The 20,510-nt window shown below is 37.7% G+C and overlaps 1 protein-coding gene across 1 annotated transcript in view; it reads right to left on the bottom strand.

The window, feature by feature from the left end:
* Window positions 1-2,151: 2,151 nt before the first annotated feature.
* Window positions 2,152-20,510, bottom strand: part of LOC108669382 (glutamine--fructose-6-phosphate aminotransferase [isomerizing] 1) — a 29,581-nt gene continuing 11,222 nt past the window's right edge. The window contains exons 4-12 of the mRNA XM_047882700.1: window positions 16,342-16,512; window positions 10,266-10,313; window positions 6,460-6,471; window positions 5,878-6,038; window positions 4,929-5,261; window positions 4,065-4,192; window positions 3,244-3,499; window positions 2,682-2,795; window positions 2,152-2,358 (exon numbers count right to left, since the gene is read on the bottom strand). Coding sequence (XP_047738656.1) covers window positions 2,167-2,358; window positions 2,682-2,795; window positions 3,244-3,499; window positions 4,065-4,192; window positions 4,929-5,261; window positions 5,878-6,038; window positions 6,460-6,471; window positions 10,266-10,313; window positions 16,342-16,512 — 1,415 coding nt within the window. The 3' untranslated portion in view covers window positions 2,152-2,166. The remainder of the gene's footprint in view (window positions 2,359-2,681; window positions 2,796-3,243; window positions 3,500-4,064; window positions 4,193-4,928; window positions 5,262-5,877; window positions 6,039-6,459; window positions 6,472-10,265; window positions 10,314-16,341; window positions 16,513-20,510) is intronic.

Here is a 20,510-nt window from a genome sequence, read left to right as displayed (position 1 = left end):
TACTCAAGATATATAGATCAATTCGATTAAAACAATTTCTTACACGCACAGATAATCATTTGAAAAAATGTTAGCCTGTAGGTAAACAAGCCCACTCAAATATTTGCTACCAGGAATGATTTAAACATTGTTTGTGAAATTTTACAATTCAGAAAATAACAATTTCTCAGTAGGTACATAACATGGTAATAATTCCAGCAGAAATCAAGGTAGTTAAAACTTAAGTCTCTGTTCTTGCTAGTTAAGCAAAACTACGCATGGATTGTCGAACAGAAAATTTTTTATTTTATTGCACTACTACGGCATGTAGCTCTGGTCTAAGTAGGGAAGCATCATTACAGTGAAGTAAGGCACTAGTACATCACTCGGCAGCTGCTCTTGGAAACATGACCTGGATAACTCCATAAGTTTTCTTCACAACCATAGTTATGAGCAAACTCGATCACCTGAAAATAAACTGCAACACCAAAGACTAATCGTCAATAATACAACTTGTTTTTAAGTATCAGGCACGTCAATAGAGACGATCTAGAACTCAGTGTTCCGGTCATCATCACGTCAGTCCAATGATACGAGTGCTTAAAAATTCCTAAATTGAAATTGAAGAATTGATCACAGGAAAAGTGTTTGATTTGCGTGAGAAATCGTGTCAATACAGAACAATCATTAATTAAAGAAGCATTTGCAAATAATTTTTATCCTACATGGTACCAGCTGCCATAATTCGACACGGAGAAAATTATTGACAATATTGCACATATTTCCGAAAAGTCTAAGAGCTAATCAATTAATCAACTTACACGGACCAAAAAAAATTAATTAAGATACCTCGAAAAAGAGTTGTCAAGAGCACGAAGATGAACAAAACACTCCATCAGTTAAATAACAGCACTTGAAATCGATGAAACAAGTGTGAACGGATAGAAATTTCTAAATAACTGTAAGGCATAGCGGTAAACAAGTTGATCTGCTATTAGAAGACGCACGGCATCAAGCGATTCCTCTTCAAAAGCTACCAGTAAAAAAAGAAATATTCCCTGACATCAAAATGCTACACGATGGCTAAGAACTTCTTATCAACTGGAATGTGGCAAGATAAAAATACTGCTGTGGCATAGAGAAGTCAACTCCTTTCATTTGATATCACCAATACAAAAGTAATACTTTGAAGAAAGCAATAATTTACGAGTATCACTTGACTTGACGAGTTCATACTTTCCGAATTCATCTAAACAGTTATTACAATTATGTGCAAAATGTTGCATTTGCAGAGCGTCAGTTAATAATTAAATTGTGTTATAATGTCTTAATAAGATTTTTAAACCTAATTAAAATTCATTTACACAAAGTGATTGATCAGAATGTATATTTTTAAACAGATAACTATGAACTAAATATAATTTCTAGACGCCATCAACAAATCTTTCTTGTATATCTCAACGCCAATAATTTCTATGAAATAAAACGGCTAAAATTTGCATCGAATTTCCAATATTCAAACCAACGCGACTTTACAAAAGCGCACAAGGCGTTCATCATTCAATGTTTCTTCCGTTGCCAAGTCTCTCATTCAACTTCTCATTCATTATCAAGTCTCATATTCCACGTTTCATTCATTGTCAAGTCTTATATTCAACATGAAATTCATTGCCAAATCTCGCGTTCAACGTTTCATTCACTGCTAAGTCTCACATTCAATCTTTCCATTCACAGGCAAGTCTCACATTCAACGTTTCATCCATCGCCAAGTCTCACATTCAACGTTTCATTCATTGCCAAGTCACACATTGAACGTTTCATTCATTGCCAAGTCTCACATTCAACGCTTCATTCACTGGCAAGTCACACATTCAACGTTTCATTCATTGCCAATTCTCACATACGTTTCATTCATTGCCAAGTCTCACATTCAATGTTTCATTCATAGCCGAANGATAAAGGCCGAGGTCTCGCGTGATAAAGGCTGAGGTCTCGCGTGATAAAGGCTGAGGTCTCGCGTGATAAAGGCCGAGGTCTCGCGTGATAAAGGCTGAGGTCTCGCGTGATAAAGGCTGAGGTCTCGCGTGATAAAGGCCGAGGTCTCGCGTGATAAAGGCTGAGGTCTCGCGTGATAAAGGCCGAGGTCTCGCGTGATAAAGGCCGAGATCACACATGAGGTCTCGCATGCTACAGTATGCCGTCTCGCATGACATAGATGATGATGATGGTGGTGGTGAAGACAATACTGACGACGAAGGTGTTGTCGCGCATGCAGATCATAATGATAGGCATGCCCTTGTCGACGAGGGCGAGAGGGCCGTGCTTCAGCTCGCCCGCTAGGATGCCCTCGCTGTGCATGTACGTGATCTCCTTGATTTTCTGCCCCGAGAAAACAAAAAACTTTTAAACAAATCCAAAGAAATTATTGCACAAAAACTCAGCGGATGACTGGATTATAGCCAAAAATAGTCCAAACCAAAAAGTGATTAGGAAATCAATATTCAGAAAATTATTTTTCAGATATTACAAATGCAGACAGTAGGAGCCTTAGGAGAAGAAACACTCCAGAGAATGCCATCGGAAAACATCTTCCGAATCAAGATCATAGAATCACTCAAGTAATATTGAAACAAATAAGTTATCCGACTATTTGAAAATATTTAAACACTTAATAGAATATATAACAAAATCAGGAAACTTACGAGCGCCCCTTCCATGCACGTGGCGTAGTTGTAACCGCGTCCGAGCACCAACATGGACATCTTGTCGTACACGAGCTCGCTGATAGCCTTGATCTGGTCGTCAAGCGCCAGCACCTTAACACAGGAAGACAAAGGGTGAACTAGAGCGTCGGAATGGAGGGCCAATTCAAGTACTGGAATGCCAATCAAACCGATAAATAAAACCAATAAGCCAGTTTCATATCAAACTAATTGATGCGTCCCTGACGAGCTAATAAATTTGGAACGATCATCTAAGTTGTTGTACATTCTTGCTTTTCAAGTATCAATTAATTTTTTTAAATGACCTGCAATCGTTCCGCTAAGTGTAGCCTCCACAATCGACACTCAGAAAAAGAAATGAAACTTAATCCAAACAGCAATGTACTACTTTTGGCTCTTTTATGGGTCATCCTTCTCGAGGTTTACCCGGCACATGGACGTTTAACTTTTACGTGCAGCGAGTGTATCACTATTTGGACAGTATAACCCAATACTTTTTATGTATATTGAAGAGTCCATTTTATGTAAACGAGATACTGACCTCCTTGATCTGCTCGGGGAGTTTCTTGAGTCCTTGTATGATCTCAGAGCGCCGTGGCTGAGAAGAGATCCTGTCTTCTGCCATCATGAGGGCGAACATGACGAGGGAGATCATCTGGCTGGTGTAGGCCTTGGTGGAGGCCACGCCGATCTCAGGACCTGCGTTGATGTGCACGCCGCAGTGAGACTCGCGGCAGATGCTTGAACCCACAGTGTTGGTCACGCCAACGATGAGAGCGTTGCGAGCCTTGCAGTAACTGATCGTGACATACATTAAATTATAGCAACAAACATTAAATTATAGAACAAACATTAACTGATTGTAACAAACATTAACTGATTGTAACAAACATTAACTGATTGTAACAACATTAACTGATCGTAACAGACATTAACTGATTGCAACACCACAGTCTAGTAGCTTTATTCCCGACTTATGTAATGAATATACACGAATGTATGTACACGAATTTCTGTGGGTATCACCCTGCGATTTCTGCAATCCCGAAATTTCTGACTACTCCGTCCATACCAATCCGTCCATCTCCATACTGGATATGGAGATGGACGAGGCTGTGAGCATGAAGTTATAGCTGTAATTATCAATTCCCGCAATTGAGTACCATACACAGAAAACGTTCTAATTCAGTCCAAGAACTCCCATTAAAGAAATATTTTTAGTTGAATGAGGCCGTACCGCAGCGCCATGAGAGTATCCGCAGTCTCGCCGGACTGTGTTGCTCTACTTCCATATACAAAAAATATCAAATTCAATCCAAGAACTTAAATAAAAATAATATTTTGAGTCGGATGAAGCCGTACCGCAAAGCCATGAGAGTATCAGCAGTCTCGCCGGACTGAGAGATGAAGAAGCAGACGTCGTCCCTGAAGATAGGCGTGTTCCTGTCGAGGAAGTCAGACGCGAGGTCGTACGCGGTAAAAGTGTTACCCTAGAACGCGGTAAAAGTGTTACCCTAGAACGCGGCAAAAGTGTTACCCTGGAACGCGGCAAAAGTGTTACTAGGAAGTATTCATGTAGCACGGCAAATGTGTTACTAGGAAGTAATCCTAGAACGCGGCAAAAGTGTTACAGTGTAAAAGTGTTAAAAGTGTAATAATGTTGGTTGATGAACATAGGTATAGCTTAATGATGTGAGGGCGTGTTTGATAAAAAAATTTCTTTGGGATTTCACTTTTGAAGAAGATAAGTATTCACTGACACCGTTAAATGTTGAACTTGGAATATCCTGTACAGTGTCTTTTATTTCCTGATAGGCCAGTTCTGCAATGGTCACCTGAAAGCTATTGTCGTCGACGTCATGTATAGACAAAAAAATTTTCACAAATTTATTTTTTATTGTACTAAATTTCTTATCGAGCGCGAAAATCAAGTTCGTGGATTCATTCCACGCACAATTGTCGACCGGAAATAAATCTTATTTTTGTAATACAAAAATACAAAAATAAATCATTTGTAATACAAAAATACGAACAAAATTGACTATTGGAGGAAGAAAAAATATAACTCAGTACTCACTGCAGTGAGTGACAGAGAGCGCATTTTCTGGTCGACAAAAACTTGAGGTCACGGACGGACGGACAGACAGACGGACATGGCGAGCACAATAGTGCATTTTTTCCATAAACGAGAAATGCGCTAAAAAATACACAGAGCCCACCTTGAACCGTCGACCGGGAAATAAATCTTAAATTTTTGTAATAAAAAATACGAATAAAATTGACTATTGAAGGAAGAAAAAAATACACAGAGCCCACCTTGATGCCACCTAGAACGACGACTTCATTGTCGAAGTTGATGCGGCCTCGCATTGTGTTCACCACAGACTCAGGCTGTTCGAAGATCTCCTTCTGCATGAATGACGAGTAGCTGCCCTTCATGATCTCCTGGATCTCCATCTTGAGAGTGGTGATCTCACGGTTATGTGTGTCGTCCGTTGAGCGCTTCAGCCGATGGATGGATAGAATGCCTTCTGCACCCACTGATGCCACGTCATCGTCCTGGAATTTTTTCATTCATCATGAACAATGAATTGTATTTAATAACTTAATAACTGGTTCATATCAAATAGTTGTTGAACGAGTCAAGAACTTTATGTACCCTCGGTATTTTTTATAAAACGAATTGTAGACATCACAATTCTTTCATTCATCATGAACAATGAATTGTATTTAATAATTCAATAACTGGTTCATATCAAATAGTTGTTGAACGAGTCAAGAACTTTATGCACCTTCGGTATTTTTTCTAAAACGAATTGTAGACATCACAATTCGCAATAATTATTGCGACAAACGACCGACCTAAATCGACTTCAATAGACTAACGTCACAATTCGCACACTTCTACTATAGTTTAACTTCAATACAAAAAATACCTAGAACGCAAGCAATACCCAGAATACGAACACTGGGTAACTTGTTATTATCAGTAATACAACTAACCGTGCAGACAGGGTTACCTTAAGTATCCGAATGATCAACATCAGCCATAGCCCACAAACCTCACAACAACCGACCATGCAAATTTAAATTTTATTTTACAACTATTTTACATAATACAAATTTAATTGAAACTTAGAAATATTATAGAAGGCAAGGGATTGTGGCAACTCACGAGAAGATAGATGACTCTGTCGGTGTGCTCGACGATAGCAGAAGCGTCGGAGGCGAAGAAGTACTCAACCTCTTTGTCGTCACCGAGTGGGGCGAACTCTGCCGTAGAGTTGGTACGCGGCAGGCCCACGGCCTTGATGTCCGCTGACAAGTGAGTGCGCTCTGCCAGCATACGGTCTTTTGTCTTACGTACATAACGACATTTTTGGCTTGTAACATTTTTACACTTGTGACATTTTGTGTTAGGTATATTACGAAATTTTTTCGCTTGTGACATTTTTTCGCTTGCAACATTTTTACACTTGTGACATTTTTTTGCTTGCAACATTTTTACACTTGTGACATTTTGTGTTAGGTACGGTACACAACATTTTTTCGCTTGCAACATTTTTGCACTTGCGACATTTTGTGTTAGGCATATAACGAATTTATTTCGCTTGTAACATTTTCCAATTGCGCGAGAACCTGATATAAAATTTCAATTCTAAAGCCACTTTAATAAATGCAATCAGTCACTCTGTAATAAACACACAAGGGCGAACCAAACATCAGTTATAGGATATCTATCAGCACCATCACTCACCAGGCGTATCCTCTACAGGATCACAATGCAGGGGCGTTAAGGGGAGCCATGGTTGAGCACAACAGCAACACGGGGGAGTGGGGGGAGGGGGAGGGGGATATGTTAGCGTACAAAGTATCATGAATTTAGTGAAGGAGATTCTGCTGTAGCCGTTATTACAAACGTCATGAATTTTCTAATAGTTATTCAAGAATACGAATAAAAATAAGCGAAACTTCAGGTCGAAATTTTTTTCAACTCAGTATTAACTTGATAGCAGATAAACAGTATTAAAATTCAAGAATACAATTTTTTTTAGTTATATGCATTCAGAATCAGAAAAGTTGATATGACCAGTTATCATTATATTTCTTCTATAAAGAACTTTATCAAAACTTTTTTTTTCAACATTAGAGCAAAAACTCAAGGAGGGAAGTACCGGTACATAACTTATACAAATTCAAGCTTGTTAATTTCAAACAAAATAACTTGTAACTTTTGGGCGGGAAAATGTGCGGGAATTACTCCAAGAATATTTATGCCAAGCAGGAATTTAAAAGCAAAGAAAATGCTGGACAATTCACCCAATATTATTTTCTGTGAAAATTTGGTGATTTCACTCAGCCTCTTTTAAGCTTTTAATTTTTTTTATTTGCGTTTATGCAAACTATTTGTTTATTAATATTAAAGGCAAAGGAAAAATCGACGTCTCAGATTAGGAAAAATGGACTACTACAGAGGAAAAGCTCAGAAATAAGTTTTTATAATAAAAGCAATAAAAGTTAATTAAATTCAAGAACTAAACAAGGTTAAATAACCAATGTTATGCCCGTTTCTATGTCTTGCTTTGGTAGTTATGAAATGTTTTTGGATATAATCTCAAATAAATTACAATGAACTGAGAAGCGATCTTATCAGTAGATCTTATCCCATGCAGTAATAGATGCAATAGTTTACATCGACACTCTATGCATGCATTGAAACATTATAAACTATTCTTAAAAACTATCTTTTATTTAACATCAATAAGCAAGCAAAACCACATACTCATACAAATCAAAACAAGAATATTTAAGAAACCAATTTATAAGTGAACAAAAATTAAGAAATAAAAGTAAGTTTTCAAGTAGTTCTAGGCGATAAGATGCAGAGCCAGCGATAAGATAGTAGGTAGAAAAAAATAGAATTTTCTCTTGAAACCACGAAAATAAAAAATCATAAAGGCAGGATAGTTATTAAAATTTTTAATTTAAAATGTAATTTTAGCGTCTTAGAAAAAAGGATGGAAAATGACAGATCAGAGCAAACGAGTTTGCCATCGCATCTTTGATTTCTCAGTTTTCAAATGATAAAAGAGCTTAAATTCATAGTCACTTGCATGACTCATGTTCCATTAGTTTCAGAGATGCATGCTGGCCATAACCCTGTATAGTAAACATGCCACGTCATGCACTGGCATCAGGACTTCCCATGCAAAAAAAAAAATAAAAAATAAAACAAAAGAACACGAACAGAAAAAAAATGAGATTGAGTACCTCGGCGACGGTAATGAAGATCTAGAGTCGGGGGAAGACGGGAGAATAAAATAAAAATCATTAGGAGTTCACAAGCGAGAAATTATAATCAAATTTACGTTGTTTTGGGGGTAAACTTCACTAGAAATTCCTGTGTAGATTGGAGTTTAAGACATGGATTTAAGGCAGTCTTGAACAACGACGGATCAAGGTAAAAAAATTACTGCAGCATTGCGTACACTTCAGAATGCATTTAGAAGAAAAAAAAACGAAAAAAAAGATAATCAAAATAGCGAACATCAATTCGAAAGTGTCTTGTCATATTAAAATCACAACGTTATTGAATTTCGGCGTAAATTACTATAATCAGAGGCAGTGAACAGCGCGTTCGTTACCTGGGGTTGAGGCTGAGTGCAGCAGAACGGGTAAAGGTAGAAAATAGGATTACTTTCGTTACGTAAAGAAAGTGAAATTGAATGATACTTCAGTAACTTTAAAAAAGTGGGATCTTTACGCTTGCTATGGGACCGGGGTGGGATTCAATATAACTTTCGTTAGTGGAATAAATAAAGATTTGATATTGATTTGGTTACGGTAAGAAAGAAGAGTACCTATCAATAATGATGGTTTATGGTTTTGCTAGAAGACCAAATAATTAGAACTGAACTAATTAGTTTAATAGAAATTGGCTGAGGAGTTGAAACTCGTCTCATGATATCATTACTGGTCTCATAGTACAATAGTTTCATGGTATTAATTTTTCTAGAATATAACTCAAATCAGGAACACGGAACAGTATTGACTTCATTTAAAAACTCAATTCAGCAAACTATATTGAACATTGCATTCTTTGCTAATGTAATTATTAAACTTCTATACATAATCTCCAAAAATGTACACACCTTCAAGGTCGACCTTGCCCTTATCTATATTATTGAAGGGGTATGTATATATAGAGCAATTGATGAAAAAACTACGTCAAACAGGGCAGTAGACAGTATATTATTCACGGTTAAGTGATTTAACGATGGTAAAATAATCAAAGTAATTCAATATTGTTACCAGCATCCATGGGAACGTTCCGGATAACGTTTGTGGAAGGATGGAACGTTTACGATGGGAGGGGAACGTTTGCGGCCAGGATAGAACGTTTTCGATGAGAGGGGAACGTTTGCGGCCAGGATAGAACGTTGAATGGAACGTTTACCATGGGAGGGGAACGTTTGCGGCCAGGATAGAACGTTGAATGGAACGATTACCATGGGAGGGGAACGTTTGCGGCCAGGATAGAACGTTGAATGGAACGTTTACGATGGGAGAGAAACACGATAGCCGCCAGGATGGAAAGTTTACGATAGGATGGGGCAACGTTTACGGCCAGGATGGAACGTTTACGATGGGAGGGGAACGTTTGCAGCCGTGATGGAACGTTTACGATGGGAGGGAAACGTTTGCAGCCGGGATGGAACGTTTACGGCCAGGATGGAACATTTTCGATGGGAGGGGAACGTTTGCAGCCGGGATGGAACGTTTGCGGCCAGGATGGAACGTTTACGATGGGAGGGGCAACGTTTGCGACCAGGANAAACGCCTGTCTCTTATACACATCTAGATGTGTATAAGAGACAGCTGTCTGTCTGTCCGTCCGTGACATAAAGTTTTCGTCGACGAGAAAATGCGCTCTCTGTCACTCACTGCAGTGAGTACTGAGTTATATTTTTTTTATAAAGTCTTCTAAAAATAAAAAATAAAATGAACTACGTTTGAATGAACCGTCAAATTAAGGTATAGTACGAGAACTTTTGATCAGTATAATAGGTTCTATCATTATAATATAATATTTAGACAAAGTTTTTCTTCCTTCAAGTTTTAAAAGTTACGACTGGAAATGCAACACGTGTTTAAATGAATTTACACGATAATCTCGATGCTGAGTCTTGCCATCGATCATTTTCAATATCAATTCCATTTAAGATAAAAATATTCGAACGTAGTCATAAGCTCACAGCAAAAACCCGAAAAAATTCGCAAAGTTTTGCAGTTTTTTCGCGATGCCATTCTTTGCAGTTACAACAAATATGACCATTTTACTAGAAATCCTAATTCACAAAATACTAATTAAAACGTTACAATTGCGAAAGTTTGTTTCAAGTTATAAAAATAAAAGAATTTATAAAAATACGAGATAATGATAAAATAATTTCACGGTTCCAATTCTCCCGGAGGAACGCAAAACTCGCGTCTCAGCGCGGCGCTTAAAAGAAAGAGGTGAACACTCAGAAAAACAAGAGGTGAACACTCAGGACGACTTGCCTCGATCACGCATGCCCATGAGACATCGGCTCCCAATGTGGCATGAATCTGTGGGAGCAGCGACATGATATGTGGCTTGTCATGATGCAGGAGCAGCGACATGATATGTTGGTTGTCATGAAGCCGGGCATGATGTATGAGCAGCGACATGATATATGGATTGTCATGATGCTGGCCATGATGTATGAGCAGCGACATGATATATGGATTGTCATGATGTAGGAGTAGCGGCATGGTATATGGATTTTCATGATGCCGGCACATGATAGTCATGGGCAAGGGAGCAAGTTAATAGGTTCAGAGAAATGACACTGAAAATGAAGCGTTGATAAGGACGAAAAAAATAAGAACTCCACGGCCAAATGAAAAAAAATATAATACAACAACAGTAATAAATTATGTAGGCTGCAATGCTGCTAACACCAAATGGAAGACGGATAAAACAGATTCAAAAGTCTCTTAATTCGCGGAAAATGATAAATTGGATGCGTAGGAATGAACGATCATCTTCACCTGGATCATGCTTCGCGAACATTCTTTATGGAAAGAAACATGAACAAGGCTCTTATTTATAATCAATAGTGTAGAGATAAAAAATGCTATACCTACTCTGTAACCATAGCATGAGATAGCATATCTGCATGCAGGTCCATCGTGCATGGTATATGGATTTTCATGATGCCGGCACATGATAGTCATGGGCAAGGGAGCAAGTTAATAGGTTCAGAGAAATGACACTGAAAATGAAGCGATGATAAGGACGAAAAAAAAAGAACTCCACGGCCAAATGAAAAAAAATATAATACAACAACAGTAATAAATTATGTAGGCTGCAATGCTGCTAACACCAAAATCGTAGACGGACAAAAGATAAAACAGATTCAGAAAGTCTCTTAATTCGCGGAAAATGATAAATTGGATGCGTAGGAATGAACGATTATCTTCACCTGGATCATGCTTCGCGAACATTCTTTACGGAAAGAAACATGAACAAGGCTCTTATTTATAATCAATAGTGTAGAGATAAAAAATGCTATACCTATACTCTGTAACCATAGCATGAGATAGCATATCTGCATGCAGGTCCATCGCTTGACTAGTCGCTAATCTAACACGATTTCTGTACGAACAGCGAACAAGGGGATAAATGTTTATAAAATAATGGTAAGGGAACGGAAGTGACACAATTTCTGAACGAACTGCAGACAAGGGGATGTTCTGTTGTTGTTATCCCCTTGTTCGCATTTCGTACAGAGATTTTGTCACTTCCGTTCCTTTAGCCTTATTTTATAAACATAAATATTCATAAAATAAGGCTTAAGGAACGGAAGTGACAAATTCTGTACGAACTGCGAACAAGGGGATAAATGTTTATAAAATGAGCCTGAAGGAACGGAAGTGACAATTTCTGAACGAACTGCGAACATGGGGATAAATGTTTATAAAATAAGGGTAAAAGAACGGAAGTGACACAATTTCTGTACGAGCTGCAGACAAGGGGATAAATTTTCATAAAATAAGAGTAAAGTAGCATCGCATTAACCGACGATATGAATAGAAAATAGCACGGGTTATTAGCATCGCATTAACCGACGATATGAATAGAAAATAGCACGGGTTATTAACATAGCATTAACCGACGATATGAATAGAAAATAGCATGGGTTATTAACATCGCATTAACCGAAGATATGAATAGAAAATAGCATGGGTTATTAACATCGCATTAACCGACGATATGAATAGAAAATATCACGTGTAAGTATCCTATATTAACTAACACGTATAGAAAATAGCATGTGTTGTAAGTATCCTATTAAACGACGCCGTATAGAAAAAAGCACGTGTTGTAAGTATCCTATTAACCGACGACGTACAAAAAATAGCACGTGTTGTAAGTATCCTATTAACCAACACGTATAGAAAATAGCACGTGTTGTAAGTATCCTATTAACCAACACGTATAGAAAATAGCACGTGTTGTAAGTATCCTATTAACCGACGANACATCTAGATGTGTATAAGAGACAGGTTGTAAGGTATCCTATAAACCGACAACATAAATAAAATTCTCGGAATAACCAAGTATTTAGAAGCAAATTCAACGTCATATATGTTCAACAAAAAAAATAATTAATGATCGAGTTATTTCTAAAACTATTTCGATAAGGATAAGGGGAATTTATTTGGGGTTCTCTTCGCTCTCGAATTCTTGGTTAACTTGTAATTTAAGCATACCAATGATACGATATCCAGGAGATACTCATATATAAAGCCCGTACAATAAATCGAATTCAACCTTTATGAATTGAAGCTGTTAATAAAAGAAATGTCTGGGAATGTCAAAAAATGCAAATCTCACGCTAAGCTAAGCCTGTGTATAAAATAAAGATTGAACAAGAAGAACGTCATAGCAAAACATCTTAGTGAACGGAAACAATATCAAGCACACACATGCTATAAAATCCTTCTGAAAGTTATTTTAAAATCCATAATAAAATTATTACAGTGAATTGATCTTGATTATATAAAGCCTATAAATATCGGAAGAACGTTCACGTTATCGGATGACGTGCACTATCAGGACAGTGCTGATGCACTACATCTATACGGACACCACTCTCAGAGAAATGAGTGACACAATTGGACAATACGAGCCATATAAGTTTACTAATTGCAGGCTGGATACCAGCGATATAAGCGTTAGTGCGTCATTCATACGAACGTCATACCACGTACGAACAGACATTATTGAATTCAATTTATAACACCGAAGCTTGTTAACAAACTAGTCCTATTATCACTTTTTTCATTAAATTTTTATTGATGTTACTTAGATTCATAAATTTTACCTTCATACGAAATAAGGTATGAACGGTGACGAATACACATACCAAAAAAGTGTACGCAAGACCGCTTCTCTCGTCCTGAAATTCATTATGATACGCAATGTTAAGGACGGTTGTTTTACTGCTGATAAATATGATTCTATCAGTCAACTGACAGGATCGTGTGCAAAGTAACTATTTTGCACATGACAAACAGGTATTAATTATACTGACCTTCAAAAATCAATTATTCTTGCTTTCTGAAATAACGCAATTGCTTCTAATTGAGTTGATCGATTGAAGTAAATATACTGAAGTCATTCTATACATTTCCATCACTAACTTCATTTCATAATATTCAATACGAATTAGAAACCGAATAATAATTGCGATCATTGTCATCAGTATTTACAATTAAGTTATTTGTAATTTTCATTCAGCACCAATAAATGCTATCAAGTTATGGTAATTCATCAAAACGAGAAAGCACAAGAAAGAAATTCATGCAACTCCATGGCTTTGAACATCATTAAATTCAAGTAGGCTTCTACCGTAATAATAAATTTGTCAAGTCGGAATTATTGACATGACTGACGAGGCTTCATGGATTAAAAAAAATATCATTTTTAGCGCATTTTCTCATTTATGAAAAAAATGCACTATTGTGCTCGCCATGTCCGTCTGTCTGTCTGTCCGTCCGTGACATCAAGTTTATGTCGACGAGTGCTCTGTCACTCACTGCAGTGAGTACTGAGTTATATTTTTTTAGAATAAATATACAAAATAAATATCGTTTCATTACAGAGAACTGTCGGAAGCAGAGCCTTGCAGCGTAACAAGATTGATCGGAGTTTATCAGGAGTGATAAGGCGAGTGCGTGAAAGCGACTATACCGGTAGGTATATCATAAGTAAATAAATGAATGAATTTATATCAACGCTGCGAGATTATCGCTGACATGTCACAAGCTTCACACAGATTCTTATCGCTGAAAAATTTGGTCACCTGCCATCAATCTTTCCGCTCGATCACGATTTATAAAAAATTCATATTCAAATAACTTAAAAGCTTGACAAATCAATCAGAGCGCCATGCAATAAAATGCATCAGGAGCATCAAATCGCGGAGACTGTTTTTCATACGACAATGACAATCTCTTTATCAAACTATTTTCTTAACACACGTCAGACAAAAAATTTAACCTTGCTAAAATCACTTCAATTAATAATCCTACTGGTTTATAAATGCTCGATTTATTTCAAGACAATCTACAAACCCAAGGAGGAGCTACACTAAATGAAGCATATTTTTATCGCATTTTCTCATTTACGGAAAAAATGTCCTATTGTGCTCGTATTGTCCGTCCGTCCGTCTGTCCGTCCGTGACTTCAAGTTTTCGTCGACGAGAAAATGCGCTCTCTGTCACTCACTGCAGTGAGTACTGCGAGTTATATTTTTCTTACTATAGCGACACGCGTTATCAACGTGATACTCCAGTGCCGGACCAGCATGACCGACACATGAGTAATAAATTAAAGCATCTGTATTCGGAATACTTCTCAGTTATTTCTCTGAGAGTATAATATATAATACAACTATGATTTTACTGGTGTATCGGGGGCCGCTACAGACTCGCCTATATACCACATCGGTTACTTCATACGGTGAGGCAGTTAAGCTATGTCGGAAAGGTCAGGGATATTCTCTACAGATCCAGTCACTCAAGTAGCTTGTACCCGACGAGACAGAACTGCTGTCCAACTGCTTACAACTAAATTGTAACTTATTGCAAAACATTGTACAACTTAGCATCATTTTAAAATTAATGAGAATTGAATAGATCATTGATGAACAAGTGACTGAGATAGAACTTCCAAGTATTGTATCGAAAATTGAAAACAGCTCACCAAATTTTGCACGGAAACAGGCATCATTTAGATCCTAATCGGAAAGATTATTTCCAAAGAAATTTCTATTGCCACAAAACCCGGAAACGAGCAAAAACCTGAACTGGCCTCCGTCTAAATGTCAATCGGACATGCATTTTGCGGCTGAGTTCACCTCCACATTCGTAAGAAAAGTAAGTAAGAGGGAAGCCAAGAAGAAATTGATATTAGCACTGCACTTAGATGCAATAAGGAAGTATGTTCGAGAAAAGAAATATCATAAAATGACCGTTTTTACAAGCCTGATACGTGACGAGTTTATCTTGCTACACGACGAGATAAGACCAACGTACGTTCATGTTTTGGAGTAGTGATAGATTACGAATAACTCAATTCATTTAAATGACAAGCTGTCTAGACCGTTGATGCGGCAAAGAAAGGAACCTAGAGAAAATTATCCGTTCAGGCTACGTTCAAGACTAATTTTGCTTCAGAATTTTAATTGAATTATTCTCGACGTTCCAGGAAACATGAAAATTTCACCGTGATACGTTGCGACAGCATCTATCGAAAAAGAAAACTCGTATAATTTTTCTACAAATTAAAACAAGTTTGTCACAGGAATAAACAACGAATTAAAATAAACGCTAAATAATGTGCACAAACGTGTCGTAAAATGACTTCTCCATTATTCAAGAACCTTACTATATGAGAATGGAACATTTCGCAGTACCATATAAGTTCTAGGCCATCAAAACCGGCAGTGTTCAGTCGACTTCTTTAGCATAAGAAGGCTTCGTCGTGACCTCCTATGATACTTTCACTCTCGATCGTATACACACTTCGGCGCCATACGATCGCTGCCAAGTGAAATTAAAGCTCAACACCTCTTAAAACTACGGTCTTCATACCGAACAATATAATAATGTAAATAATATAATGAGGAACAATACAATAAATAACAAGACCATAGAATTTGAAATTTAATAACGTTGCGTTAAACTGATGAAATTCCGAGCGCAGTTGAAATGACCTATAAGCAATCTTAAACGTCACAGCTCCCAGATATTCAGTATTCTGCACTAATGCTATCAGGTATAGACTGTACATTACTTTAATCACATATGAATGGAATTGTTAGCGCATTTTCTCATTTATGGAAAAAACGCACTATTGCGCTCGCCATGTCCGTTCGTCTGTCCGTCTGTCCGTCTATCCGTCTGTCCGTGACTTCACGTTTTCGTCAACGAGAAAATGCGCTCTACGCATTTTCGAGAAGTACGGTACTCACTGCAGTGAGTACCGTACTGAGTTATATTTTTATTACCCTTCAGTGGACATTAATGAATGGATGCGTATTACTCACGAGCTGTTGGATGACGCCCTCGACGAGCTCGAGGAAGGAGTAGTTAGGATGCAGCTGGTACATGTGACGGATGAGCTTAGCTATGATCTCTGTGTCTGTGTCAGACTCAAACTTGTGGCCCTTCAGCGTCAGGAACTGTTTGATGTCTTTGTAGTTCGTGATGATCCCTGAGGCATTAGAGTTAAAACTTTCTCAGTCTAGAATGAAAGTTACGAATATTTTGGGCGAGTTTATAACATCATTTAGGCGCATATGAACTCGATAAACTAGTAAGGTATTTTCTCAATAAATTCATCTAAATGAATATTAAAATACTCAAATATTCTTCAAGGTATGCTTTATTAATATATAACCACGCTGAAGACAGATTTTTGTCCGCAATACATATAATATAGAAAATACTTTCTTTAAATACATAATACTCCAGAATAATTTTATACAGGAAAAAGGAAACAGCTCGAAGGAAAACTTCCACAGTTGAATGTTGCAGATAATCTTTAAGACGAAACCAAAGGTTTATCCCAGTGAAAATTTACAGACGCGGCAGCTTCTGATTTGGATTACCAGAAGCTGGGGCGACTCTAAACCAGAAGCTGGGGCGACTCTAAACCAGAAGCTGGGGCGACTCTAAACCAGAAGCTGGGGCGACACTAAACCAGAAGCTGGGACGACTCTTAATTTTGTTAGGGTTGATTTGATCGCTGTTCAAGCAAACTCCTTTTCATCCGTCGGGATTGGCGACTCGCCATACACAAGTTGTGGCTCTGACTGATTCGCATTTCAGGGACCGTACTATCAAAAATAGTTACTAGTTTGTAACTCAATCAGCCTATCACTGACTGCTTTTCAAGCATAATCTACCAATCACGGACGATAAGTCAGCCGATACGTGTTCTTAGACCATTATGTGTGCCCATTCTATTTTGTACATTCATGTATTTATTGTAAAAACTCTGAAACGATTTTCGCGAGCACTTAAATTAAATTCCTCGAAAAGAAGCAACTGTGCTTTAACAATCTAAAGCAATAAAATGATCCCAGTTGATACAGTAGGTTTCTGACATATCGAAGCATCGACGCTCTCTCCCTATCTATCTTTTGTACTCATTGATGGAGTTTGATAGAGAGCTTTGAAATCTCTAGAGGAAGTCTCTGCCCGGCATTAATAAAGTAAGGAACTGTTTTACAGTGCAATCTGAGTTAGAAAGGAGGACTATGGCATTGACTATATGGACTTTGACAAAGAAAATGGAACGTTTGCGGCCAGGATGGAACGTTTACGATGGGAGGGGCAACGTTTGCGACCAGGATGGAACGTTTACGATGGGAGGGGAACGTTTGCGGCCAGGATGGAACGTTTACGATGGGAGGGGAACGTTTGCAGCCGGGGTGGAACGTTTACGATAAAATAGGAATATTTTAGATCGAAGTCAAGGATGCATTCCAAGTTGGCAATTGGGACGGTGATTTTACCCCCAGCGTTGGTGGTGAAGGGCGAATGAGAGTGTTGGGGAAAGATGGGAAGGGTGTCATGGGTGTAAAGAATAAAAGACGTGGGGGCAATGTAATAAGAAAGAGGACAGGTGGTGTGAAGAACGCAGGACCAGCCATGGAAAGAAAAAAAAAAAACACAACAGTAAGTAAAGAATCCAAACAAATGATAATCCATTGTGAATTTGGAACGAAGTTAGCTTTTAAAAATAACCACTTAAATGTGAAAGCCAAAACAGTACATATAGATTACTCTTTATTAAAGTGCATGAAGTTTAAAAAAACGTAAAAAACTACTCATATTAATGGTAGACGTTAACAGTAGGAACAAAAACAAACAGGTGTGAAGAATACATGGTAACATGCTGCGTGCTAGGCGATAAAGGATTCAACACGTTGATATTAACATCATTTATCTGTACACAAACAAATGAACATTACGATAGTCAGGCAAATGATGTACATCAGGTAAAATGTTTTCCACAATAAAACGGAATAATAATAAAACTGATAAAAAATTATAATAAACACATAAAAACATGTTTCTTCAGAGGTATACACGCACACACACGCGAAAAAAACTTAAAACATAAGAAAATATTTTACTGAGAGCATGACAATGGTACTGTTCAATGGTGGAACAATAAAATAACAATTGAATAATGAGGCAGCAATTGTGTAATAAGGAAGAGAACTGAAGAAGTAAACAAAATTCTAAGCTACAAGAAGAGTTTAGATACGGGAAAGTAACTCAGCTGGAACGAGCAAGAAAATACACGTGCATTTCATATGAAGGAAAAATACTTAACAAATACGTACGAAACTAAAGTCACATTTTTAAAACAAAAGTTACAAACAATAAATTAATTTCCGGTTCTAGTGCAGACAAGGTTATGAAAAATTGTGAACAAAATGGGATGCGTTAGACGAGATACAAGGAGAAGGCAACGACCAATACAACAAACAACAGCCGCTAATACTGAGATGAAAATTTAACGGTTCCTCCGGAAGATATGGGAACTGTCTTTTTCAATGTGCTACCTACCGTCTTTTTAGCGCATTTTCTCATTTATGGAAAAAAATGCCCTATTGTGCTCGCCATGTCCGTCTGTCTGTCCGCCCGTGACATCAAGTTTTCGTCGACGAGAAAATGCGCTCTCTGTCACTCACTGCAGTGAGTACCTTACTGAGTTATATTTTTTTAAAGAAAGTCATTTAAAAATTAAAGAAAAATGAACTACGTTTCAATGAACCGTCAAATTAAGGTATAGTACTAGAACTTTTGCCCAGTATAATAGGTTCAATCATTATAATATCTGTCTCTTATACACATCTANAATAAGGGTAAGGGAACGGAAGTGACAAATTCTGTACGAACTGCAGACAAAGCGATAAATGTTCATAAAATAAGGGTAAGGGAACGGAAGTGACAAATTCTGTACGAACTGCGGACAAGGGGATAAATGTTCATAAAATAAGGGTAAGGGAACGGAAGTGACAAATTCTGTACGAACTGCGGACAAGGGGATAAATGTTCATAAAATAAGGTTGAAGGAACGGAAGTGACAATTTGTGAACGAACTGCAGACAAAGCTAGGGGATGAATGTTCATAAAATAATGGTAAGGGAACGGAAGTAACACAATTTCTGTACGAACTGCAGACAACCTGATAAATATTCATTAAATAAGGCTAAAAGAACGGAAGTGACTCAATTTCTGTACGAACTTCGAAAAAGGGGATTAATGCTTATAAAATAAGGGTAAAGGAACGGAAGTGAGACTTGAAGACCGACCTTTGCTGTAGAAGACAGGGATGTGGTCAGTGGCCAGCTTGGTCTTGGTCTTGATGCCGACGAGCAGCGGAGACCCACGTCTCGTGGCCACAATCTGGCCAGGGAAGTGCTTGCTTTTGAACGCCAGGGCAAATGCTCCTTCCTGATAATAGTACGTGTTATTAACATTACATTAACCGAAGATATGAATAGAAAATAGCACGGGTTATTAACATCGCATTAACCGATGACGTACAGAAAATAGCACGTGTTGTAAGTATCCTATTAACCGACGAGGTACAGAATTCAATTAATAATCCTACTGGTTTATAAATGCTCGATTTATTTCAAGACAATCTACAAACCCAAGGAGGAGCTACACTAAATGAAGCATATTTTTAGCGCATTTTCTCATTTATGGGAAAAATGCCCTATTGTGCTCGTCGTGTCCGTCCGTCTGTCTGTCCGTCCGTGACTTCACGTTTTCGTCGACGAGAAAATGCGCTCTCTGTCACTCACTGCAGTGAGCACTGCGTTATATTTTTCTTACTATAGCGACTACTATATTTTACAACTATTTTTTATATTTTATACTATATTTTTCATTCTGAACGTGATACTCCATGCAGTGCCGGACCAACATGACCGATACATGAGTAATTAATGCATCTGTACTGTGTTCTGTATTCGGAATATGTCTCACTCATATCTCTGAGAGTATAATATATAATATAACTATGATTTTACTAGTGTATCGCGGGCCACAGACTATAGCCTATACACCACATCGGTTACTTCATACGGAGAGGCAGTTAAGCCATGTCGGAAAGGTCAGGGTTATTTTATACAGTAGCTTGTACCCGACGAGACAGAACTGCTGTCCAACTGCTTACAACTATAT

This window comes from Hyalella azteca, unplaced genomic scaffold, assembly GCF_000764305.2.
Source record: "Hyalella azteca isolate HAZT.00-mixed unplaced genomic scaffold, Hazt_2.0.2 contig1487, whole genome shotgun sequence".
Classification (NCBI taxonomy): Eukaryota; Metazoa; Arthropoda; class Malacostraca; order Amphipoda; family Hyalellidae; genus Hyalella; species Hyalella azteca.
This window is presented reverse-complemented; position numbering and strand designations above follow the sequence as displayed.